The sequence below is a fragment of the Neodiprion pinetum genome, chromosome 7, assembly GCF_021155775.2.
Source record: "Neodiprion pinetum isolate iyNeoPine1 chromosome 7, iyNeoPine1.2, whole genome shotgun sequence".
Lineage (NCBI taxonomy): Eukaryota > Metazoa > Arthropoda > Insecta > Hymenoptera > Diprionidae > Neodiprion > Neodiprion pinetum.
This window is the reverse complement of record NC_060238.1, coordinates 4,127,732-4,147,480: the sequence shown is the minus strand read 5'-3', so window position 1 is coordinate 4,147,480 and position 19,749 is coordinate 4,127,732. Positions and strand designations below refer to the sequence as shown.

The 19,749-nt window shown below is 37.1% G+C and overlaps 1 protein-coding gene across 3 annotated transcripts in view; it reads right to left on the bottom strand.

The window, feature by feature from the left end:
- Positions 1-19,749, bottom strand: part of LOC124222675 (nephrin) — a 166,473-nt gene that overhangs the window by 124,295 nt on the left and 22,429 nt on the right. For all 3 annotated transcript variants that reach the window (XM_046633905.2, XM_046633902.2, XM_046633901.2), the window contains exon 2: positions 16,224-16,356. In XM_046633905.2, the coding sequence (XP_046489861.1) occupies positions 16,224-16,267 (44 nt within the window). In that variant the 5' untranslated portion in view covers positions 16,268-16,356. The remainder of the gene's footprint in view (positions 1-16,223; positions 16,357-19,749) is intronic.

The window sequence follows — 19,749 nt, the reverse complement described above, 5'->3', positions numbered from 1 at the left end:
CTTTGTTAGGATCAGAATTACTGTTCAGTCTCTTCCTGGTTAAGGAGTTTTGAGCTTTTGTGTCGAAACAAAAGGAATTCTGTCGACCACTTGTTTTTCCTTCGTTACATCGTTATTACGATTGGCACCTACCTACACAGCGGGTAGAATTTTGCCACTTTCTAATCTCATTTTATTCCTTCTGTTTTCGAACGCGAGGAAAAAGCTCCGAGAACCGATTCAGACGTGAAAAAAAAAAGAAGAAAACTCACAAAAGCACGAAACAGCGGAAATAGAATAAGAGAGGAGAATAATTAATTTATCATTTTTAAAAAGAGGTTGTTTCCATTAAAGTAGACATTTTTTCAACTCGCTTCAATCTCGTCTTCGTTCATTTTTGTCTCAGTGTTAAGAATTCACAGAAATTCGTGAAAAATTTTGAACAATAAACGCTGAGTAAATTACAAATTCTTCATTATCGTTGAATTAATACAGACAATTTATATAATCCAAAATTTTTTTTGGTAGCTCTTTTTACAATTCAATAACAACTTTTCATCAACCCACGTTTTTTTAATGTGAAAAAAAGAAAACAAATATGTGTATTTCATAAAAAATGTATAAGCAATTATTGCTCACGTATGATCTTCCTTTCAAAACACGTGTCAAAAAATAAAGAAAGTGGTGAAAGTATTTCGGCGATGTAGAAACTTCAGAATATCGTTTAACTCATTCGATTTTTTTTTTTTTTTTGTACCCTATAGTGTAAAATCTTGATTGTCATTTTTTACAATTTTTTCAAAATATACCGCATATCGAATAATTGTCAAGTGTATGAAATAGGGGCAAAATTTCCTCACATCCTCGCAAATCGATTGCCGCTATTTGTTTTGTAGAATTATTCTCAGTCATTGCGAGAAAAAGGCAAATTTTGAAGGAAAAAAAAAAACAAAAAAAAAAAAAAAAAAAATCAATTCAATCATTCGACAATAATTATCTCCATCAAATTTCACCGAATAAAAATTTTTTACATACGTAAATTCGTTTAAAATCGTCACGTTAATTTCTGATATAAAATCCAGTAAAACGATCGAAAATCGAAGGTTGTTTTACGCACTGAAAAACTATTTCGAACTGTGTTAGCTGTGGGAAAAACACGTGTTAATGCAGGTACGTGTTCAATATCGTCTACGTGACGAGGTCGGCTATATTTTTTCTCTTTTTTCTTTTCTTTTCTTTTTTTTTTCTTTTTTATCGAAGCTGCTACCTATATCAAAATTCTGCGTATGTGTTCTGTGTTTATAAGGTGGGCATCGTGGCGAGAATAAGAGTAGGTACCGTTTACGGCCATGGATATACACGTCTATACATAAATACAGACAATATATACGTGGAAAAGGCCAGATTTTTCCCATAGCATTTACACAGCTGCCGCGGCTTGATATAAAAATATTCCTTTTTCACGATGAAACGGGGCTCTTTTCTCTTCTCTCTGTTTTTGTCATACATTTATGTATGACTAATGCCTGGATGCTACCCTCACTGAATACCATCGCGGTGATAAAGTATAGGGGAGGGGGGTGAAGACGGAGGAACTTCCAACCCTTCGTATAACACTTCCGGCAAAACTGTTGGCCGCGTCGATTTCTGTACTCCGACTGACTGTGAGTTATTATTGTCCGTCATCGACGAAGGACGCAATCAGACACGCGAGTCGCTCTTTAAACAGCGGAAATTTTTTTTTTTCATATATATACATATTTCTGCCACCCCGAAGCTTTTCTGAGACCGGAAATTGGCTTGAAGCGGTTCGTCGATGGTTAGAAGTTAGTGAAAACCAGACAAGTTGTGGAGAAATAATGGGCAGTGGTTTTAATAGGAGATGAGAGTGTTTGGTCGAGGTGAAGAGGTTGTTTTTTTTTTTTTTTTCTACGTTTTTAACGAATTAGTGCAGCTTTTTATGAACCAAGGAATGTCAAACTGATGATCATTCACATTCTGAAAAAACGTTACGTCTCAAAGGCCACAATAGGCGTTTAAAAAAGCAGATATTTTCAAAATCTGATTTCAGATTCGCAATCAGCAAACCTGTACAAATTTGTGTCTCGAAGAGGAAGAACACTTTCTATATTCACACAAACCTGTAAACACCTGAAACATCAAATTTGAAATTTTCATCCGCCATGTTGGATCCGCCATCTTGAATTTTTGAAACCCGTTCTCAGATTCGTCATCAGCGACCCCGGAAATCCTGGAATACTATCTTGTTACAAAACTTGACTCAGCACAATAATGCGTGACTCAAAGAGTTAATCGGTTAATTCAGCACCCTCGTTTGAAGTATTGAAATTAGTCAAGACTTGTATTCTTCCGATTTTCGACAAGCAAACAACGCAAGAGCGAAAAAAGTGAATAGGAGGCGAGATAAACCGACGAAATCAGGATTCGAAAATCAGTAAATCCAGGTCTGATTGGACGGATCGCACGAGTTCGGGAACCGAGAAAGAAGACCAGGGAGTTGATAAGGAACAGGTTGTGTAACCAAGTAAACGAATGAACAAATAAAGGATCCGTAAGGAAGAGTGTCAATACACATAATAAGAACGGGGGGGAACGTGCAATCGCTCAAGGCTATGTATACGTACAGTATATAGTGCATTCCACGCCAACTCAGTAAACGGTTGACCATGAGATTTTTTAATTCCACTAAGGATTTTTTCTACGTTAGTACGACCCTTGAATAGCTTCCAAAAAAGTTTTCCGATTTTTTTAATCACTCTTCTTTATCCTATGATTTTTTTAACCCATCTCAAAAACAGCCAAATTGATTTTTATTAAACAGGAAAAAAAAAAAACTTTTTGGTACAGAAATGAACAGATTTAAAGTGGGATTTCGTTTTTTGCCATTTTTTTTTAAATCTATTACGATGCATAGCGCATCACCGAGTTGACGACTGCTTTTTTTTTTATCGCTTCTTTGGTTCTAATATACACTCACGATTTGTTTCGAAATTTTTATAGTAGTTTTTTAATTGATACGAAAATATCCGAAACGATTAAGAAAATAGAAAAAAAAAAATTTAAACGGAGTATAGAAAAGAAACGAGGTTCCACTTTGGATCTTGCGTGAGAATGTTTCATTTCGGAAACCGAATGTTTTTTTTTTTTCTTGTTTCATAAAAATCAATTTGTAAAAAATCATAGGACAAAGACGAGTGACCAAAAAAAAATCGATAAACAGTTTTGGAAGCTTTTCAAGGGTCGTACTAACGTAAGAAAAATTCTTGGTGAAATTAAATGATGTCATGGTCAGCCGTTTACTAAGTTGGCACGGAATGCCCCATATATACCTATGGATATACACTTCAGGCAGGAGAATCCGATTTATTTGTAGGTATAACCTTTGGCCCGAGCTTCTGATGTCTTCAGCCGCGTGTGGGAATATCACCTTATCCTATTGCGAGATCCTGAATCCTGCAGGGAATCCTTTGCCTACTCTGCTGTGTTTCTACGCGACGCTTTGCGCGTGTGCAAAATTTATTCGCACGGTGTGAAAGTTCCACATTGAAATTCCGAAAGCGCTTAATTTCGAATTATTTGGCGGGGAAACTCGGAGTGAAGGAATCAAACTTGGGAGAAACAACAAAGTTTCGAATAGTCGGAAACCCGACAGCTGCAAAGTTTTGAAATTCAACATTCCGAAACTTCAAGTTACGATAGAGCAAAGTTCCGAAATGTAAAGTTCCGATAGAGCGAAATTCCCACAAATAAAGTTTCTATGAAGTGAAATTCCGATTATTCAAATATACTCACACAGATTAGTTTACTCAAGAAGTCGGTGTAAAAAATTAGAAAAACCGAAAATCGGAATGGCCAGGATTCCGAACGTAAAAATGTCGAAAGTCCAAAACAAAGAAAGATCGAAGTGACTTGTTTTTGACGCGCTTTTGAATCGCGATAAATTCTTTTTAAACAGTCAACAATTTTTCAGTCGAATTGGGTTTTTGACAAATTTTTTTTCATTTCATACAGAAACGAGAAAGTATAGTCTTTCAAACAAAATACAATTCCACGATTACTATTTTGTCATATAATTGCAATTTGGGATAGGTGATCAATCGAATTAGACAAAAGATGCTGCAAGTACAAATTATACGTATCGATTTTCGTGAATTACTGTTCAATTCGATGATATAAAAAATAACATCAACGTAAAAATCACATCCGTGTAATCTTTCTTCAAAGAAGGATTTCTTCTATAACGATATCCAAATTAATGCATCAAGCCCTCGACGATAAATGAGACTGAATAATTTACATCGCTGGATGATTACTTATAAATTAGAATTTTGATAGAGTCCTCGCGTTTTTTCACCACGCACGCAACGAATGTTGTATAAATTAAATGAAATTAACATGTAACATATTTTTTAACGACATTCAAAATCTTCGTAGTGCATATCTAAAAGCGAAACTTTTCACCAAAAATACGCCTCTCGACATTTGTTTCGCGCCGCTAATCAAAATATAATTATTTTACAATGATTATATTCGGTATTTGAATAGTCGACGTCTCTAAAAACAAATTGAATAACTCACACGATATTATCACGGTTTGATTCACTGCGGTAAATTCTTTAAATTTCACTGTAATATGAATTTATTCGTTACAACTGTTCCCTTGATCGTGTTAAAATCAACGAGTATTAATTAATTGGTATCCCGATAATTTACCGTTGAATATCTGAAGCACTCTGCATGTTTGGAAACCACTATTGCAGGCCAATATTGATCATCAATTATTTAACCGGTGTAAGCTATCGTCGATTCTGAATATTCAGGCAGTAATTCTTTATTTTCTTTAGTTAAATACGATCTTGCAAATTACATAATAAAATTCATTCGCCTCAAAGAAACTGATAATTATCGTACAACGTTGATTTTTTTTTTTTTTGTTTGTTTGAATAATTTTCCAAGACTACAGAAACGGAGCTTGAAATGGGGATATTTTTTCGACGTAACGATGCGAAAAGCCGTGATGTATAGGCGATTCTTGAGAATGAGGGCAACTGAAGAGTTGAAGTGAAAAAAAAAAAAAAGAAAAAACAAATTATAAAAAAATAAAACCGCGGAGTGGATCGTGGAATGCGAGGATCTGCGGATGATCGGCTCAATAACGCGTGTCTGAGAGGCAGGAATGATGATTTTTCCTTCTCGGTGGCGCATCGCAGTCGATTTTGCGGATACACGCCATTCATCTTTTTATATTCGGTTATACGAGCCGGGCTTTTCACCGCACGATAAAGCTCACACCAGTTTGTCTGCGAGGATCTCTCCTTTCGCTGTCGCCATTGGACGCGTAATGGTACGGCAAATTTCAAACTGATCGTAAAAATATTTCAACGATTTTATTTACAAGTGTAATAAAAACATCGGGGGTACACCAGTTTTTCAAAATGATAGAGAGAAGAAAAGAAAACGACAAGATCGTAATATTGAATTGTCCCCCACGTCCGTCGATTTCACTAAGTCGAAATTCATGCCTCGTGTGTGGAAAATGTTTCAGATGAAATTATAAGCCCTGTTTTTGACGGAAACCTATCCTAATAACACGTTTAAAAATAACCCAAATAAAAACAATCAATAAGAAATAACAAAAATAATCCAAGACAGAAATAACCTCTTGGCAAAAATTCGACAAAAACTGAATTAAATTTTACACGCGTTATTTTGCTAATGGTTTATTTTTGTGCGGACTATTTTTAGGTGGGTTATTTTTATGTGTTATTCATGTCATAAATGAATTTTCATGTGTTATTTTTGGCATGGATTGTTTTTGTTAAAGTGATTTTTGTTATAGGTTATCTTTGTATATATTTTTTTCACGACCTATCGTTGTCATAAGTTATTTTTGAGTGAGTTATTTTTTTCGCAAGTTATTTTTCTCCGGGTATTTATGCCATGATTTATTTTTTTGTTTTTTTTTTTTTATTTTGTTCACGGTTGATCTTTCTCTAAATTATTTTTGCGTGGGTTATTTATGTCACAAATTATTTTTAATCGAGTTGTTTTCGTCATGGGTTATTTTTGTGCGGTTTATTTGGTCCCAGTTCCCTTTTTATAATTATATTTCCTGCGTTCGTAAACTTTTCAAAATTCTCGCGGCACTTTGAATAAAATTTCAAAATCACCCCTCAACGTTACGCCGAATCCCTGTGCAGCCATCTGGATATCCATACACGTAATCCAGCTTATGGCAATTAGTATAAGCTTGATTTAGGAGTCGAGAAAATACATTAAAAGAATCGAATGAGCGCTAAACCTGACAATAAAACGGCAATTTTCGCATACAATGCTCACTGAGATTATCGGCGAACATTATTTAACAGAAATAAATTATCTTCCGGTTCGCAGATATATTTCGACTATAATTTTTAATGTCGCGTACAATTTGCACAAGGATTTCCCATGAAAAATGCCGGGTATCAGAATCAGTGACAATAACGAAATTCTCAGTTCTGAATTATACCAAAAAATCTGTCTTTACGATTAAAATTCAACGTCGATTAACAAAAGTTCGATAAAATTTCAGCCGAATTATTAAAAATTATTTCAAAGTTTTAACGAGAAAAATATACTTGAATTTTTTCACGCTGCAAAACTTCATCCAAAAAATTTACTTTGCGAGGTCGAAGAAATTCGGCTAACAAGATACGGAGTTGAATCTGAAATTCCACTAACAAAAATTAACTGGTAGAATTTAAGGAACGTTACACGTAACATTTTAATGCAAGAATAAAAGACTCGGAACGCCGTATTAATGCAGCTGCTAGCCGGTTTGAAACCCCTTGCAAAAACGTAGCGAGAGAGAATTTGTTTTCTTTCAAATAGACTGGGAAATTGCTAATCCGAGAGAATGGAAACGACCTGTGGGCCCTCGGCTACAAAACGCAGCGAGACGTTTCCACTTCCGTTTTATTTTTTCCATCCTTTATTTTTTTCTCTCTCTCTCTCCTCTGATCTAGATTCTCGAGAAAACCTTTCGCAAGATGTTCTATGACTCGTGAATTTTCCAAGAGGGGCTATAACGAAGAATTGAACTATCCGTGCGCTGAATAATTTTCTAGCCAATATCTCGCGGACTTGAATTTTTTACAATTAATTGTTCAAAGAAATCAATCGCTCTATTATTTTTGCTAGCAAATATGTACCTAAGGTTTTCTCAAATTCACTCGCAACTTTGGCTAGATCTGAATATTCAATTTATACATCTATATTTAAAAAATAACACAAAATTCGATAACGTGATACTGATTGGCTAATTTTTAGGACGACCGGTTTTAACAACCCATAACAAAAATAACCTACGATAAGAAATTGACAAAACATTAAATTACATAAAATTAAAATTAATTCAATTGAATTCATGGATTATTTTTCTCTCGAGTTATTGTTGTTTCGGTTATTTTCGTCTGGGTTATTTTTCTTATGGGTTATTTTTAGGTGTATGTTTGTTGTTTCTCGTGGGTTATTCTTGACACGGGTTATTTTTGTTCAACTTATTTTTGTCATGGATTATTTTTCTCCTGTGTTATTTTTCTTTGTCGTAAATCACTTTCGTTCGAAAATTTAACGCTCGCGCAAGAATAAATTGACGTTAAAGCCTTGTTTAAATAAAAAAGTAGAGTAAACCTCGCAAACTGATATTGCGTTGCAATAACCAAAAAAGGATCGACGATAGCGCAAAATGGTTGGGCGTACCTCGTTTTTCGTAACTCCAACAATATTCAAAAATTTCTTTCAACCACACGTGTTTTACTGAATTTTTCTAGTTACCGTGACAAATGACATTTCTCTCAGTGCGAAATATCCTCTCAGATCGCTTTAGATTAATCCAAGTCTTAGCCGAAGCTTTTTGCGCGCATTCAACGCGCAGGGTACCGATGACTTTTGCCGCTTCTCCTGTACGGAGAAACGCGAGGCGATAGAAGTTTAATCTCAGGAATCGCAAGAGAAGTTGGAAATTACCACTCGTGCTACTCGGGATTGCCTTGAATAATCCGATTTTATTCCCGATCCAAGTCCGCCTCTCCGTCTCGACGAACCTTCCACGTCAATCACCAATTCAATTTCAATTTCAGGATCGTATTTGATCAGTAGTCCTTCAGCTCATCGCTAATACCCGACGGTGTCCCCCGTATAATTCTTCTCGGTCCTGCATTACCAGGAATTATATGTCCCGACGTTTTTTATCTTTTTCTTTCTTTTTTTTTATCCTCTATTTTCCTCCAACTCCGCAAGTGAACACCGGATATGCGCACAACGGCATTGACAGCTCCGAACCATTTCGTGCCCGTATTTCCGTGAGAGAGGGAGAGAGAGAGAGAGAGAGAGGGAGAGGTCTGAAATATTCATGAATCGGGTTACCATTCCTCCTGCTGCTCCTGATCCTGCAGGAGTTTCCGAGGCGAGGCGAAAAGGACCAACTTGCTACCGGTAGACGGAACGAATGTTCCGGCGTAAAAAGAGGAACGCTTAGAGTGTTTGGTCGGTAAATTACAAGGATGGAACTTTAAAATTCCCCTCCTGCCCCCTTTTTTTTCACCCCTACGTTTTTTTTTTTTTTTTGCCGCGCAGAAATAAAAGGGAGGGCAAAGGAAGAAAGAAAAAAAAAAAAAAAAAGGTACGAGGGTTTCTCTTATTCACGGAATACGAAAATTTCTTTTGTTCGAAATACGTATATCCGCACTCGAAAGATAAAAAAAAAAAAAAAAGAAAGAAATTCAAACAAGTCGGGCAATCGGAGAATAGAACTAGAGATATATAAATATATTTTTTTTTAAGAGTGTTTTTTTTTTTTCCTGGCGCACATTTTTCCCGCGCAAGTGTTTATTTCCAAACTTTGATTAATGATAGCGGACCTTGCGCGTCTGCTGGGATTTGAACGGATGCCAATCTATAGTGTTAGACGAATTGTACAAGAAAATGATAAATGTCTTAGCTAGGTATGTTTTTTACATTGTCGCGAGAATTCTGCTGCATAAAATCACTGAGAGAAATTTACAATTTTTGTCACCTTAATAATCTTGACTATTTGTATTTTTCAACCCAACGGAAAATACAGTTCTGGATATAAAATAAAAAATTACGGTTTCATCTACACGGTTGAAAAATCTCGAAAATATACGTCTTACAATTTTTTCAATACTTCATTTCTCTAAAGAATTGAATTCCCTACGAAAATATGTATCGGACATTTATTCACATTGCCTCGTTACTGAGATACAAGACTCAGGAATAACTAAAATTATTTTTGCGTGGTAATCGAATGGAAAATGGAAAATTGCGTTCAGGTACCACTAAATATTAACATTAAATGCAAAAATTATATCACAGGCGTCTTGTTTCCTCTTTCTACAACTATTAAGGTGTGGCTTTGAAAAACGAAAAAAGAAAAATGGAAAACAAATACTACATTTTTTTTTTCACCACCTTAGTATATATTTGTCTTGAAAATTGAACTGTTCTTTGAACTATTCGTTGTTCTTATGCGCGTCGTATAACAACCGGTGAAATACAAGCTCGACGTTGAGAAAGGTGTAAACACGAGTAATGGCGCTCACGGCGATTCATGCTCAGCTCGACAGAAGAGAAATTTTTTATTTTTTTTTTTTTTGTAAAACGAAATATGCAGCGTAGCAAGAAAGAAGTAAAACTACAAGGGAAAGACTTCGTTGGTTTTTGAGCTTGATTTGTCGAGTGTTTTTTTTTTTTTTTTATTAAAGAAACGGTAGGTATTTGAATTTTTTGACTTCTCTGATCTTTTTTTTTTTTTTTTGGTCTTTTTGTCACCACTTTAAGGAAAATGGAAGAATTTTTCCCTTTGAAATACTCTTTATGTATCCTGCTCTCGAAAACGTGACTCCCGTCTTCGATTCTACGATGTTATATACCCACGTTACAGTTTCCGCTTTGATCTTTACGTAAGGGGTGCAACCTAGCAAGAAAATTGCTGTTTCTCGCTCGTAAATCGATTTTCATTTTTCCTTTGTATTCCACAACGGAGGCTGTAACGTAGGTATAAACATGTAAGGCACGAAGCTAATATGTCAACGAAAATCACGTTGCATACACGCAACGATTTTCAATCAGTTTTCATAAAAATTTACAACTCCTAAAGTCGATTTATAATTTTCAAGGCTACTCCTCAGGCTGACGTTTTCCCTCGTGGCTAAAAAAGGAATCGTCAAGAGAAGGCAAAAAAAAAAAAAAAAAACCGCAGCCATGCGGTATATATTCATAAAAAATTTGCCCATAGTGCAATTTTTCAATTCTTGTTTTATCTTCGGCGTTGATTCATTCTTCTACAAGTTGTTGTACAATTTTCGATTCCCTATTATGCAACTTGCCAATTTTCGAGAAACTTGTTCATTTCCAAGCATGTGAAAAAGGGGTAAAATTTTCTGACAAATCGATCGCCGCTATTCATTTTGTACAATTATTTTCAAATTGCGAGAAATACGCAAACTTTGAAGATAAAAAAGAAAACAAAAAAAAAAAAAAATATCACTCGATTTCTCAAAGATGTCGAAAACATTTCAAAATGGTTCAAAACGTGTTTCTTTGCTGAAATAAATGCATTTTGAGTGAATAATTTAATGCTACAGTGAAAGGGTTCAATCAAAGTAGAAAATCGAATCGAAATTCGATCTAAAGTATTTGTAAAAATTTGATATCTGCAGTTTGTCGGTATAAATTTAGTTTCACCAGCGAAGCACCGTCGAAGAAAAAAAAAAAAAAGAAGAAAAAAAGGCGTTGAAAAGGGGCAATAAAAGCGAATGAATATCGATGAAAAACAAGGGAATGCTGCAATTCGAGTCTTCGTCGGTGAAAAACGTGTCCTTGTCATTAGCCTTCGTCGGACGGTCGGTTGACAAGAGCAGCGAGAAGGCTGTTGGACGAAAAGAGCGAAAAGAGCGAAGCTCGGGCGGCGCGGCTGCCGGAAAAAGTTGGATAATTGGATCACGCGTAAGCGAGCGCAAACCCATTTGTTCACGTTATGCAAAATGAGTCTCTGACATGCCCGGGAGGCAGATACATATGTAAAGCGGTCAAGCAAAAGCGCGATATCTCGCCCGCAATTCCGACGCCCCGTTTCGCCCGCCCGCTGGATGACATGAATTAAAATATACTGCGGGAGGAATTTTTTTTCAGCTGCTCCGTTTCGAAAGAGCGACGTGCTCTCTTCGCTCTACGAGCCGCGAAATCCTCGAAATCAGTCTCCGCTAACCTTTGCTGACTTTTAATCGCGGTTACGTTTTTTCAACCTTTTCCGAGCACCGAGACAATTTTTTTTTTTCAAAATTGTTGGGCTGGGGTTCGAATTCCGAATTTCGAAATTTTCAAGTTTTCGGTGGCGGAACTTTAAGTAAAGAAATGAAAATTTGACGGAACTTCGAAGTTTCGAATGTTCCGAAACCCGACGCTTCAAAGTTCCGAAAGTGCGTAAATTTGAAAACCTGAAGAATCGAAATTCCGAATGATATGAGATTTTCAGTTCTGTGAATTTCTGGCCCGATGAAGTTTCCCCACTTTGATCTTTCTTTGTTTTGGATTTTCGATATTTTCACGTTCGGAATCCTGGTCAGTTTGATTTTCGGTTCTTCTGATTTTTTGTACCCATTCGTTGAGTAAACTACGCTGTGTGAGTACATTTTAAGTTTCGGAATTTCACTTTATCGTAACTTTACTTTTCGGAACTTTGCTCTATCCTAACTTGAATTTTCGGAATCTTGAATTTGATTATTCTTTCGTCCCTACAGTGGCCGAGATTCAACGATGTTCAGCGGCATTCACATTCACGTTCACGTTCAGACTAACGAGCCGAGCCGCCTCTTCGACTTTTCGGGTCACAATTTTGTTAGCTCTTGAAAGACCAGGGGCTAAAATAACCGGCGGATAACAATTCGAGGGTCTTCCATGCCGAGCTGCTGTGCGGTAATGGGCTGTAATTTCACTTCGATTCGGGCATACAGGCACGTGTAGTCTACGTATAGACGGGAAAATCATCGTCGTCGACTTCCCCTTTTCACCGACCTAATGGTTCTGATCCGTTGGCGAAAGAAGCTTTCCGAATAAAAAAAAAAAGTGATCAAGCCCGTGAAAAGTTTCGCCCTTTTTACCCGAGTAAATGGAAACTGAAGACTATTCGGAACTCGTTCGCTGCGTCAGTTGCTGATCGTTATTTTGACCGTCATTAATTTCCCGGACATTCGCTATTTACGCCCTGTTACAATATCCACACTGCGAGAAATTTCTATTTCCGGTTATCGCCCAGTCCTTGACTATTTTCATTTTTTATCACAACCGAAAAATATAGTTCTAGGTAGAAAATGAAAATTAGTTTTCTAGCTGTTACCGGAAAGTCTACTATCCGTTACTATTCTTTCCCATTACGATCGCTGTTGCTATATTTTCTTGCAACCGTTGCGAAAATTTAACGCTCGCAAGAATAAATTGACGTTAAAGCCTTGTTTTAACTAAAAAAGCAGCGTAAGCCTCAGAAACTGATTTTGCGTTGCAATAACCAAAAAAAGATCGACAAAAGCGCAAAATGTTTACGCGTACCTCGTTTTTTGTAATTCCAACAGTAAGCAAACAGTTTTTTTAACGATACCTGTTTTACTCAATTTTTCTAGTTACTGTAACAAATGAAATTTTTATCAGTATGGAGTTTCTAACTCCAGTACTTGCCAGTTTCTCATACTGTACGAGCATTATCTCCGATTACTCTGTAAAACAAGACTGATATCGTCGAATATGGAACATGGTTCGCATCCGTTTCTGCAAAGCTGCAACTGTTGATACAATTTCCTCCCTAAGAATAAATATCCACAATTTAAGAGAGCTGCCGAACTCTCTTTGGCAGTTTCAATATCGAGAAACGTTCAGCTGACTTAACGTTAGTCGGAGTAAATTTTTCTCATCGTTTGTTTTTTGCTCGGGTTTTGAATTCTCATTGAAATAAAAGTAACCTGCACTGTTAGAATTTTTTTATCAAACCAAACGTCCCACCAGATCCACTGAGCGTTTATATTATTTGTTAAATTTCTATTAATAAATATGACATCAATTATTTGTAATTTAAACATTTAAATTGTCATATCGATATTCAACTCGTAATTGTTAATTTTTTTGTCACTTGGTAATGCATTTAAAAAATGGTCAAGCCACCCCAAAAATTTCAGTTGACCTGTTGGGACATTTTTCTTTCCAACCGTGTGTCAGAAGTCATTTCCAGACCCATCCATCCGTTCCTCGGTCCTCTTACGGGCAGCGGCTCTATATCTGGTTTAAAAATTCCAAAACCCTGCGACCCTTATTAACTTCAGCAACACACTTGGTGCCGACGCACGCCTTTTCAGAGTCCTTTTTCCGAAGGGTGGTGAAAAATATGGAGCCTCCACCGCCCCTTAAAATTGATATTGTTTCGGGTGGAGGGGGAGGAGGAGGAGAAGGAGAAGGAACGAGCTTCAGCCACGGCACGTTGTAAAAGTCGAGCTTCAAACGAAACCCTCCACCTTTCACCACCGCACTTTACACCTTCTTCATTTCACCTTGTTCTCTCACTCCTTTGTGGTATCGAATCGCAACCCTTGCGATACGGGGTGCTCTTTCATCCCAGCGCATATTTTCAATCCCATAAAAAAATGAGTATCGATAAAGCAAACACCCTCGGGATTATTTGTGTAATCGGTTTGATTATTTTTAACAGATTTCTACCATTTGTTCAACGATGATTAGAACGAGCTTTCGATCGATTCTGTGCTGTGGAAAAACGGAGACGGACAAAGAGAGAGAGAGAGAGAGAGAGAGAGAAAAATAGAGGGGAAGAAGAAGAAAGTGGCTGCTTGAAAAATTGAACAATCCGATAAGTTTAAAATCGTTGAGTGGTTCGGAATAAAATCATTCAAACTCGAGAAAAAGATATGGGAAAGTTTTGGGTAGTCCGTAAAAGGATCGCAGCAGGAGTGCCTGGTACAAGATACGAGAAAAGAAGCAAGGATGTATTGTTCGACTTGGTGTAACCCAATTTTGCGGCAAACTTTTTACGGGGTAGGAATTTTTTTTTTTTTTTTCTTCATCGACAGTCAAGTTTGACTTCCACCATTACGCAGATTACGAATTCCACGCAAAGGAAGGCCTTCCTCCGAAAGTTGAATTCAACGAGTATAATTATCAAAAAACAAAACGCATAACTCGAAGCATCTATTTTTAAGGAGTTATAACTGGTCCAGATTTTTCAAAAATCGATTTTTTGATTTATAATTCCATTTTTGTAACGTACACAGAAAATTTCATGTCGATACAATAAATATTCTGAAAGTTACGCGCACATTTACTAAGACGCCCCGAAGTGTTTGGAAGTGCTTTTGAAACTTTGTCTCAAATTCTTACACAAGCTTTATGAATATATTTTCCAGTCTCGAATCGACGGTTTTTATTCTCGCCGATAAATATTTTTCATTTTATAATTAATTTGAGGTGAAAATTTTTATGGAATATCGCTGTTTTTTTTTTTTTTTTTTTTTTTTGCGAAGCTTACGTTTTGTTAAAAATTAAAATTTTGCTTATTCCTTCGATTGAATATCAGATTATACCTTGTATTAACAGAATCTTTTTTATTTTTTCATTTCATATGATCCAGTCCAGAAATATCTCGCTCACCACAAGCTTTAGAAATCCTAATTTTTACAAATAAAAAATGTCAGAACAAAATTTCAACGTCACCCCAACGCGTGTATAAATTTTTATATCAACAAATTGAAACGTCTCGTGACGAAAAATTCTCGAGTAATCATTTTTTTCGTCCTCCTGACTTAAGGGTATAACCCCTTAACGATTCCATTCCTCCGTTAAAAATAATTTATTCGTTCTGTGACATACTTGAAATACGCATAGAGATTCTCGTACGATGCGCACTTCGGAGCGTATTTCACGAGTGTGCGATATATCACGTTGAACCATAACATGTACCTGCATGTATAACGTGGGAAAGTCCTGCATGCGGTAGAAATTTCAATATGATTTACCAGCCGAATCCTTCCACCCTTGAGGGATTCCTCCTTCGGTATACCCAAGAAACGTAACGTTAGTCGGGTTTGTAGCCCGAGAATTTGGACTTCCTGTTCGTTCTGCTCCTCGCCAAGAGGATGCGATCGATCGATTTCAACCGCGAGTCGCCTTCCCGGATTTTTACCTACCCTGTGATTCCAGACGATTTATGGCTCGCGATCGGCCTAATTCTATCTTCTTCTCGGGGAAAAAGGGGGGTGGGTGGGGGGGGGGGGGGATGCTGCACGGCGATCCTGAATTGGATTGGATCCGAGTACGCTCAGAGCGGTCCGGTCCTCCGCGCCCTCTTTCGAACGACTTATACTCATACTTATATATACGGCATGCCGGTGCTATGACTCGATTTCTTTCGAACCTGGCACAGCCAGGCCATTTCTACACCCATACCGTAACCATATTTCAAGTCCACTGTTACCTACGAGGATCTTCAAGGAATTTAATCGAGCGACCAATCGCTTATGTGACCATTGACTATCGGCGTACGGTGATATAGGATATCGTGTCGAGTTAGAGGATTGCATCGATATTTCAGAATTTCATTACCTTTTTTCGGATTGACATGTTTTAAGATACATGTGGTGTCAACTTTTATGGATTATGATTTGATGTCTATGAAACTATTGTATTTAATGTCAATGTGACAATAACTGATGACAATTCAACGCCATCTCACGTCGGTTCAACACTTACGCTCAATGTTATTCTGACACTTATGTTTAGTTCCAAATTGATAGTGGAACTCGATTTTAAACCGACACTTATATCCCACGTCAATCCAATTATTTAATTTCAATTTTACACATATTCAGAATGTCAATCTGACTTTCTTTTTCCATGTCAATGAAAAACTTGTATTCAATTTGAACCTAACATTTATATTCCATGCCAATCCAACACTTATATTCAACTTTAACCTGACACTTATATCCAATGCCAATCTGACACTTATATTCCGTGTCAATTTGACACCATCCAACATTTATGTTCAATATGAACCCAATACTGTCTGATATAAATCCAAAACTACCGAGTATTAAACCTCTTCTGCAGTCTACCACAAAAATGTTTTTTACCGTAGAATCTTAAAAATTATTGTATTTTTGTCTCACCTGTACAGTGGTTCTCCATCTGCTTCCTTAAACCAGAGTACCATGGATACTGCGTCGTTTGCATCGCGTGGCTGGATATCGCAGGGTAAGATTCCTTTCTGACCGGCGACTCCTTGCTCCGAAATGACGGGTACTGCAAGAAGAAAAAACAAAATTTACCGCACCGACTCTTTGTCTCTCACAAAAGTTTCGTTAATTCTAGTAGGTCCCAACCCGGTAGAATCGCACACCTGCCACACTGGGCGATATTGACCCCAAACGTGATATTTTGTCTAAAAAATGTGAACGTATCCAAGTATTGTTAACGATAGCAGAAAAAGCTCTCTCTCAGTTTTCCTGACAAAAACCGATTGTTTAAATATTGTAAACCATGAGCAAAGTTGAAGAAAGTGCCAAGAATGTGGAAAAAAGGCCTTGATTTCGCGCGAAGAATGTCGCCACGAGGCAAATTTCCAAGAGTAAGAGACTCTAGGAGGATATTGAAGAATGTTTTGGATGAAATTGACCCCGAGTGACTTATCAAGGTTGAGAAATGCCAAGTGACTACCGACGAATAATGACTGCCAGTGAAACGTTGACCGAATCCCACCGCTGTCACCTGATGCAACACATCCTGTTAGAATTTCAAAGGGAACAAGAGGGATCCGGGAGGAGGTGGAGGACAAGTTTGATCTCGGAGTGTGATAGTGAATAACATTATCGGGAAATACGAGCCAAGTACGGTTGGAGGGTAAGACGTCGCTCTTTGGGTCATTTATATGCCGATGCATATAACAGGCAGGAATATCGGGGAAACGGCGCGACACAGCGAATATTGCAGGAGAGGCGAGTATAAGCCAAGCATGCAACGACGGGGAGGCAACATTTACGGGAAATGATCCCCGCTGGAAGCTCGCCGTATAAGCAAAACCCGCATTTTTCCCCATAAAATTCCGAACACCGTCAGCGCGACTATGGGTACCTGTCGAGTTACAGCTTCTCGTTACTGGCACGAGATGAACGTTCGACACGTTGGGTATGTAGACACGTGTATAACCCGAGGCAATATACACGCCGCAATGACACGTTTCGGGACTAGCCGAAAGTTTTATTTCTTATGGGGAATTTCAGGGACCGTGCCGCCGTAACTCGGCATCCGTATAATAAGGGTGAAACGAGTCGTTGTAGGTACAAATTTTGAATGCGTAAATTTCGTTCGTTGAAAATAGGTATGGCAACGGTGGGGATAATAATCCTGACCTTTCACGGGTTGTACCTAGTCAGGAAGCCGAGAAAAACGATTTTTCAAGAATTTTTCATGAAAAGACTTTTCAATTTATTATCAAAAAAATTTATACACCTATTGGGGCAACGTTGAACTTGATTCTGATATTTATTTGTAAAAACATTGATTTTCAAAGCTAAAATAATGGAGAAAGAAAATATTTATCGACGAGAAAAAAACCGTCGATTCAAGACCGAAAAATATATTCATAAAGCTTGTGTAAGAATTTGAGACGAAGTTTCTAAATCACTTTCAAACGCTTCGGGGCGTCTTAGAAAATGTCCGCGTAACTTTGAGAATGTTTGTCAGATCGACATGAAATTTTTTGTGTATATACTAGAATATATGTACGTTAAAAAAATTAAATGAGAAAATTGATCTTTCAAAAATCCTAATTAAGTATAACTTGAAACACATCAAAGTTATCAAAGTTACGTATCTGACGAAATCTTTTTCATCACTGTGTATTTATTTTACCCTCAAGTGTATTTGGACTATTTTTTACTCTCGAAAAAAGTTTCGTTTAACCCCAACTTTCATGTAAGAATATTTAAAAAGTTAATTTCAAAAATCGTATACGATAAATGTAAAACGAATTCTTCTTTTTTTTTTTATAGAAGTATTTTCTGAATTGAGGTGTAGATCAAGTTCAGCAAACAAGGCGAAAGGAAGTGAAACGAAGATGGGAAACTTATCGTCTTATGCATAAGTAAATATGGCTCCGAAAAAAAACTTCCTGTCCCTCAACATTTTTTCGATCTCGGTTCTCTGATATGTTCAATCTGGAAACCCTCTAAAATGGATTCAAATAAGGGATCCACTTGAATATATCTATTCTCTAACACCTTGAATTTGAATTTCTCTTTCTCACCGTCGAAAGACGAAACCTGTATTTTACGGTGAACTGATTTCTAAAAAAATGAACCTTATTTTGACAACGAATTACAATCTGAGGTGTATAACAAGATGTGAAAGAGACTGGGATTAAAACATAGAATGTCATTCAACCCTGTTTGTCATTAGTTGCAAAAGAAAACTTTCGTTTCCGTTCATATCACCAGCTGGTACAATATTTCAATATATTCCATCAGGTTTTCAATTTCTTCGACAGTTTTCTCGTTTCTCTTATTAGCAAGTACGGTGAATTTGAAGTACTTGAGAGTTGAGATGTTCCCTTACCCTCAAAGATCAGCCATAAATATGTAAGTAGTAGAGCAAAAAAAAAAAAAGAGTAGTTCAAGTCTGAGTGGGGCATGAAGCAATCCCTCGAGATGTCGGAACCGTACCATTAAGAGAGACATCGTGAAAATGATCTGGGGGAATTTCCCCTGCCTTAAAGATACTTACGCAGAGTTTTTTTCCCCAAGTATTATACCGTCGAAATTCGATCGTTGAAATAAAAAAACACAAATTCAATGTATCAACTTCCAAAAAGAAACGTTCCGTCCGTAAAAAATACCATCATTGAACGTGTGCTTGAAGTTCGAATGAATCAAGTTTCATCCAAAACTGAAGTTCTCATTCGTACTGAATTCTGATGAGAAAGTTTTGAGGAATTGACAAATTTTGGTAATTTGGCGCGAAAATTGAAGCTTGGTAAATAAATTTTCGGCCGAACTGAATTCATTTTTAAAAAACCTAGTAGTCATATGAGTCTTTGATTTAAAATATTCAGTATATGTATTTAATTTCCAACGCTCAAGTTTTAACAAGCAATATACTGTGTCCGTTTGATCGACTATTTTCCGGATGAAATTCGGGAAGCGAGACGCGTTCAAAACAATTTCCCAGAGTGATTTCATTGTCCGGCTGATAACAACGCTTGTACTTTACGTAACGGCGTCCAGGAAGCTTCGACTTTCTGAGTTCGAAGCGTTTCCGGGGCCTTTGTTTCGCCAAAGTGTCAGGATTCCGTGTCCTCGTTCGTTAATCGCCTCGGCTGTTCGAGTGGCGAGTTTCTTTTTCCCTTGACAAAGAGAACAGAGCTACCGAATAGAATTCGAAATTCGTTTAAGCATTTTTTTTTTTTCTCCCCAACCTTCCAAAGAGTTTCCCGTATCGCGAACAAAAATAACCCCTGAAGAATGTCGTACAATCCAGGCGTAAAATACCGGTAAAAACGAAGAAGAAAGAAAATTCTTTGTACAGAATCGAGTGAAAAAATTTCTCCACTTCCTTCTCACCGCACTTTACGACTTTTCACTTTTAATTCCACTTTCTTTCGGTAACGGAATTCATCGAAATACCGACGTTTACGTGATA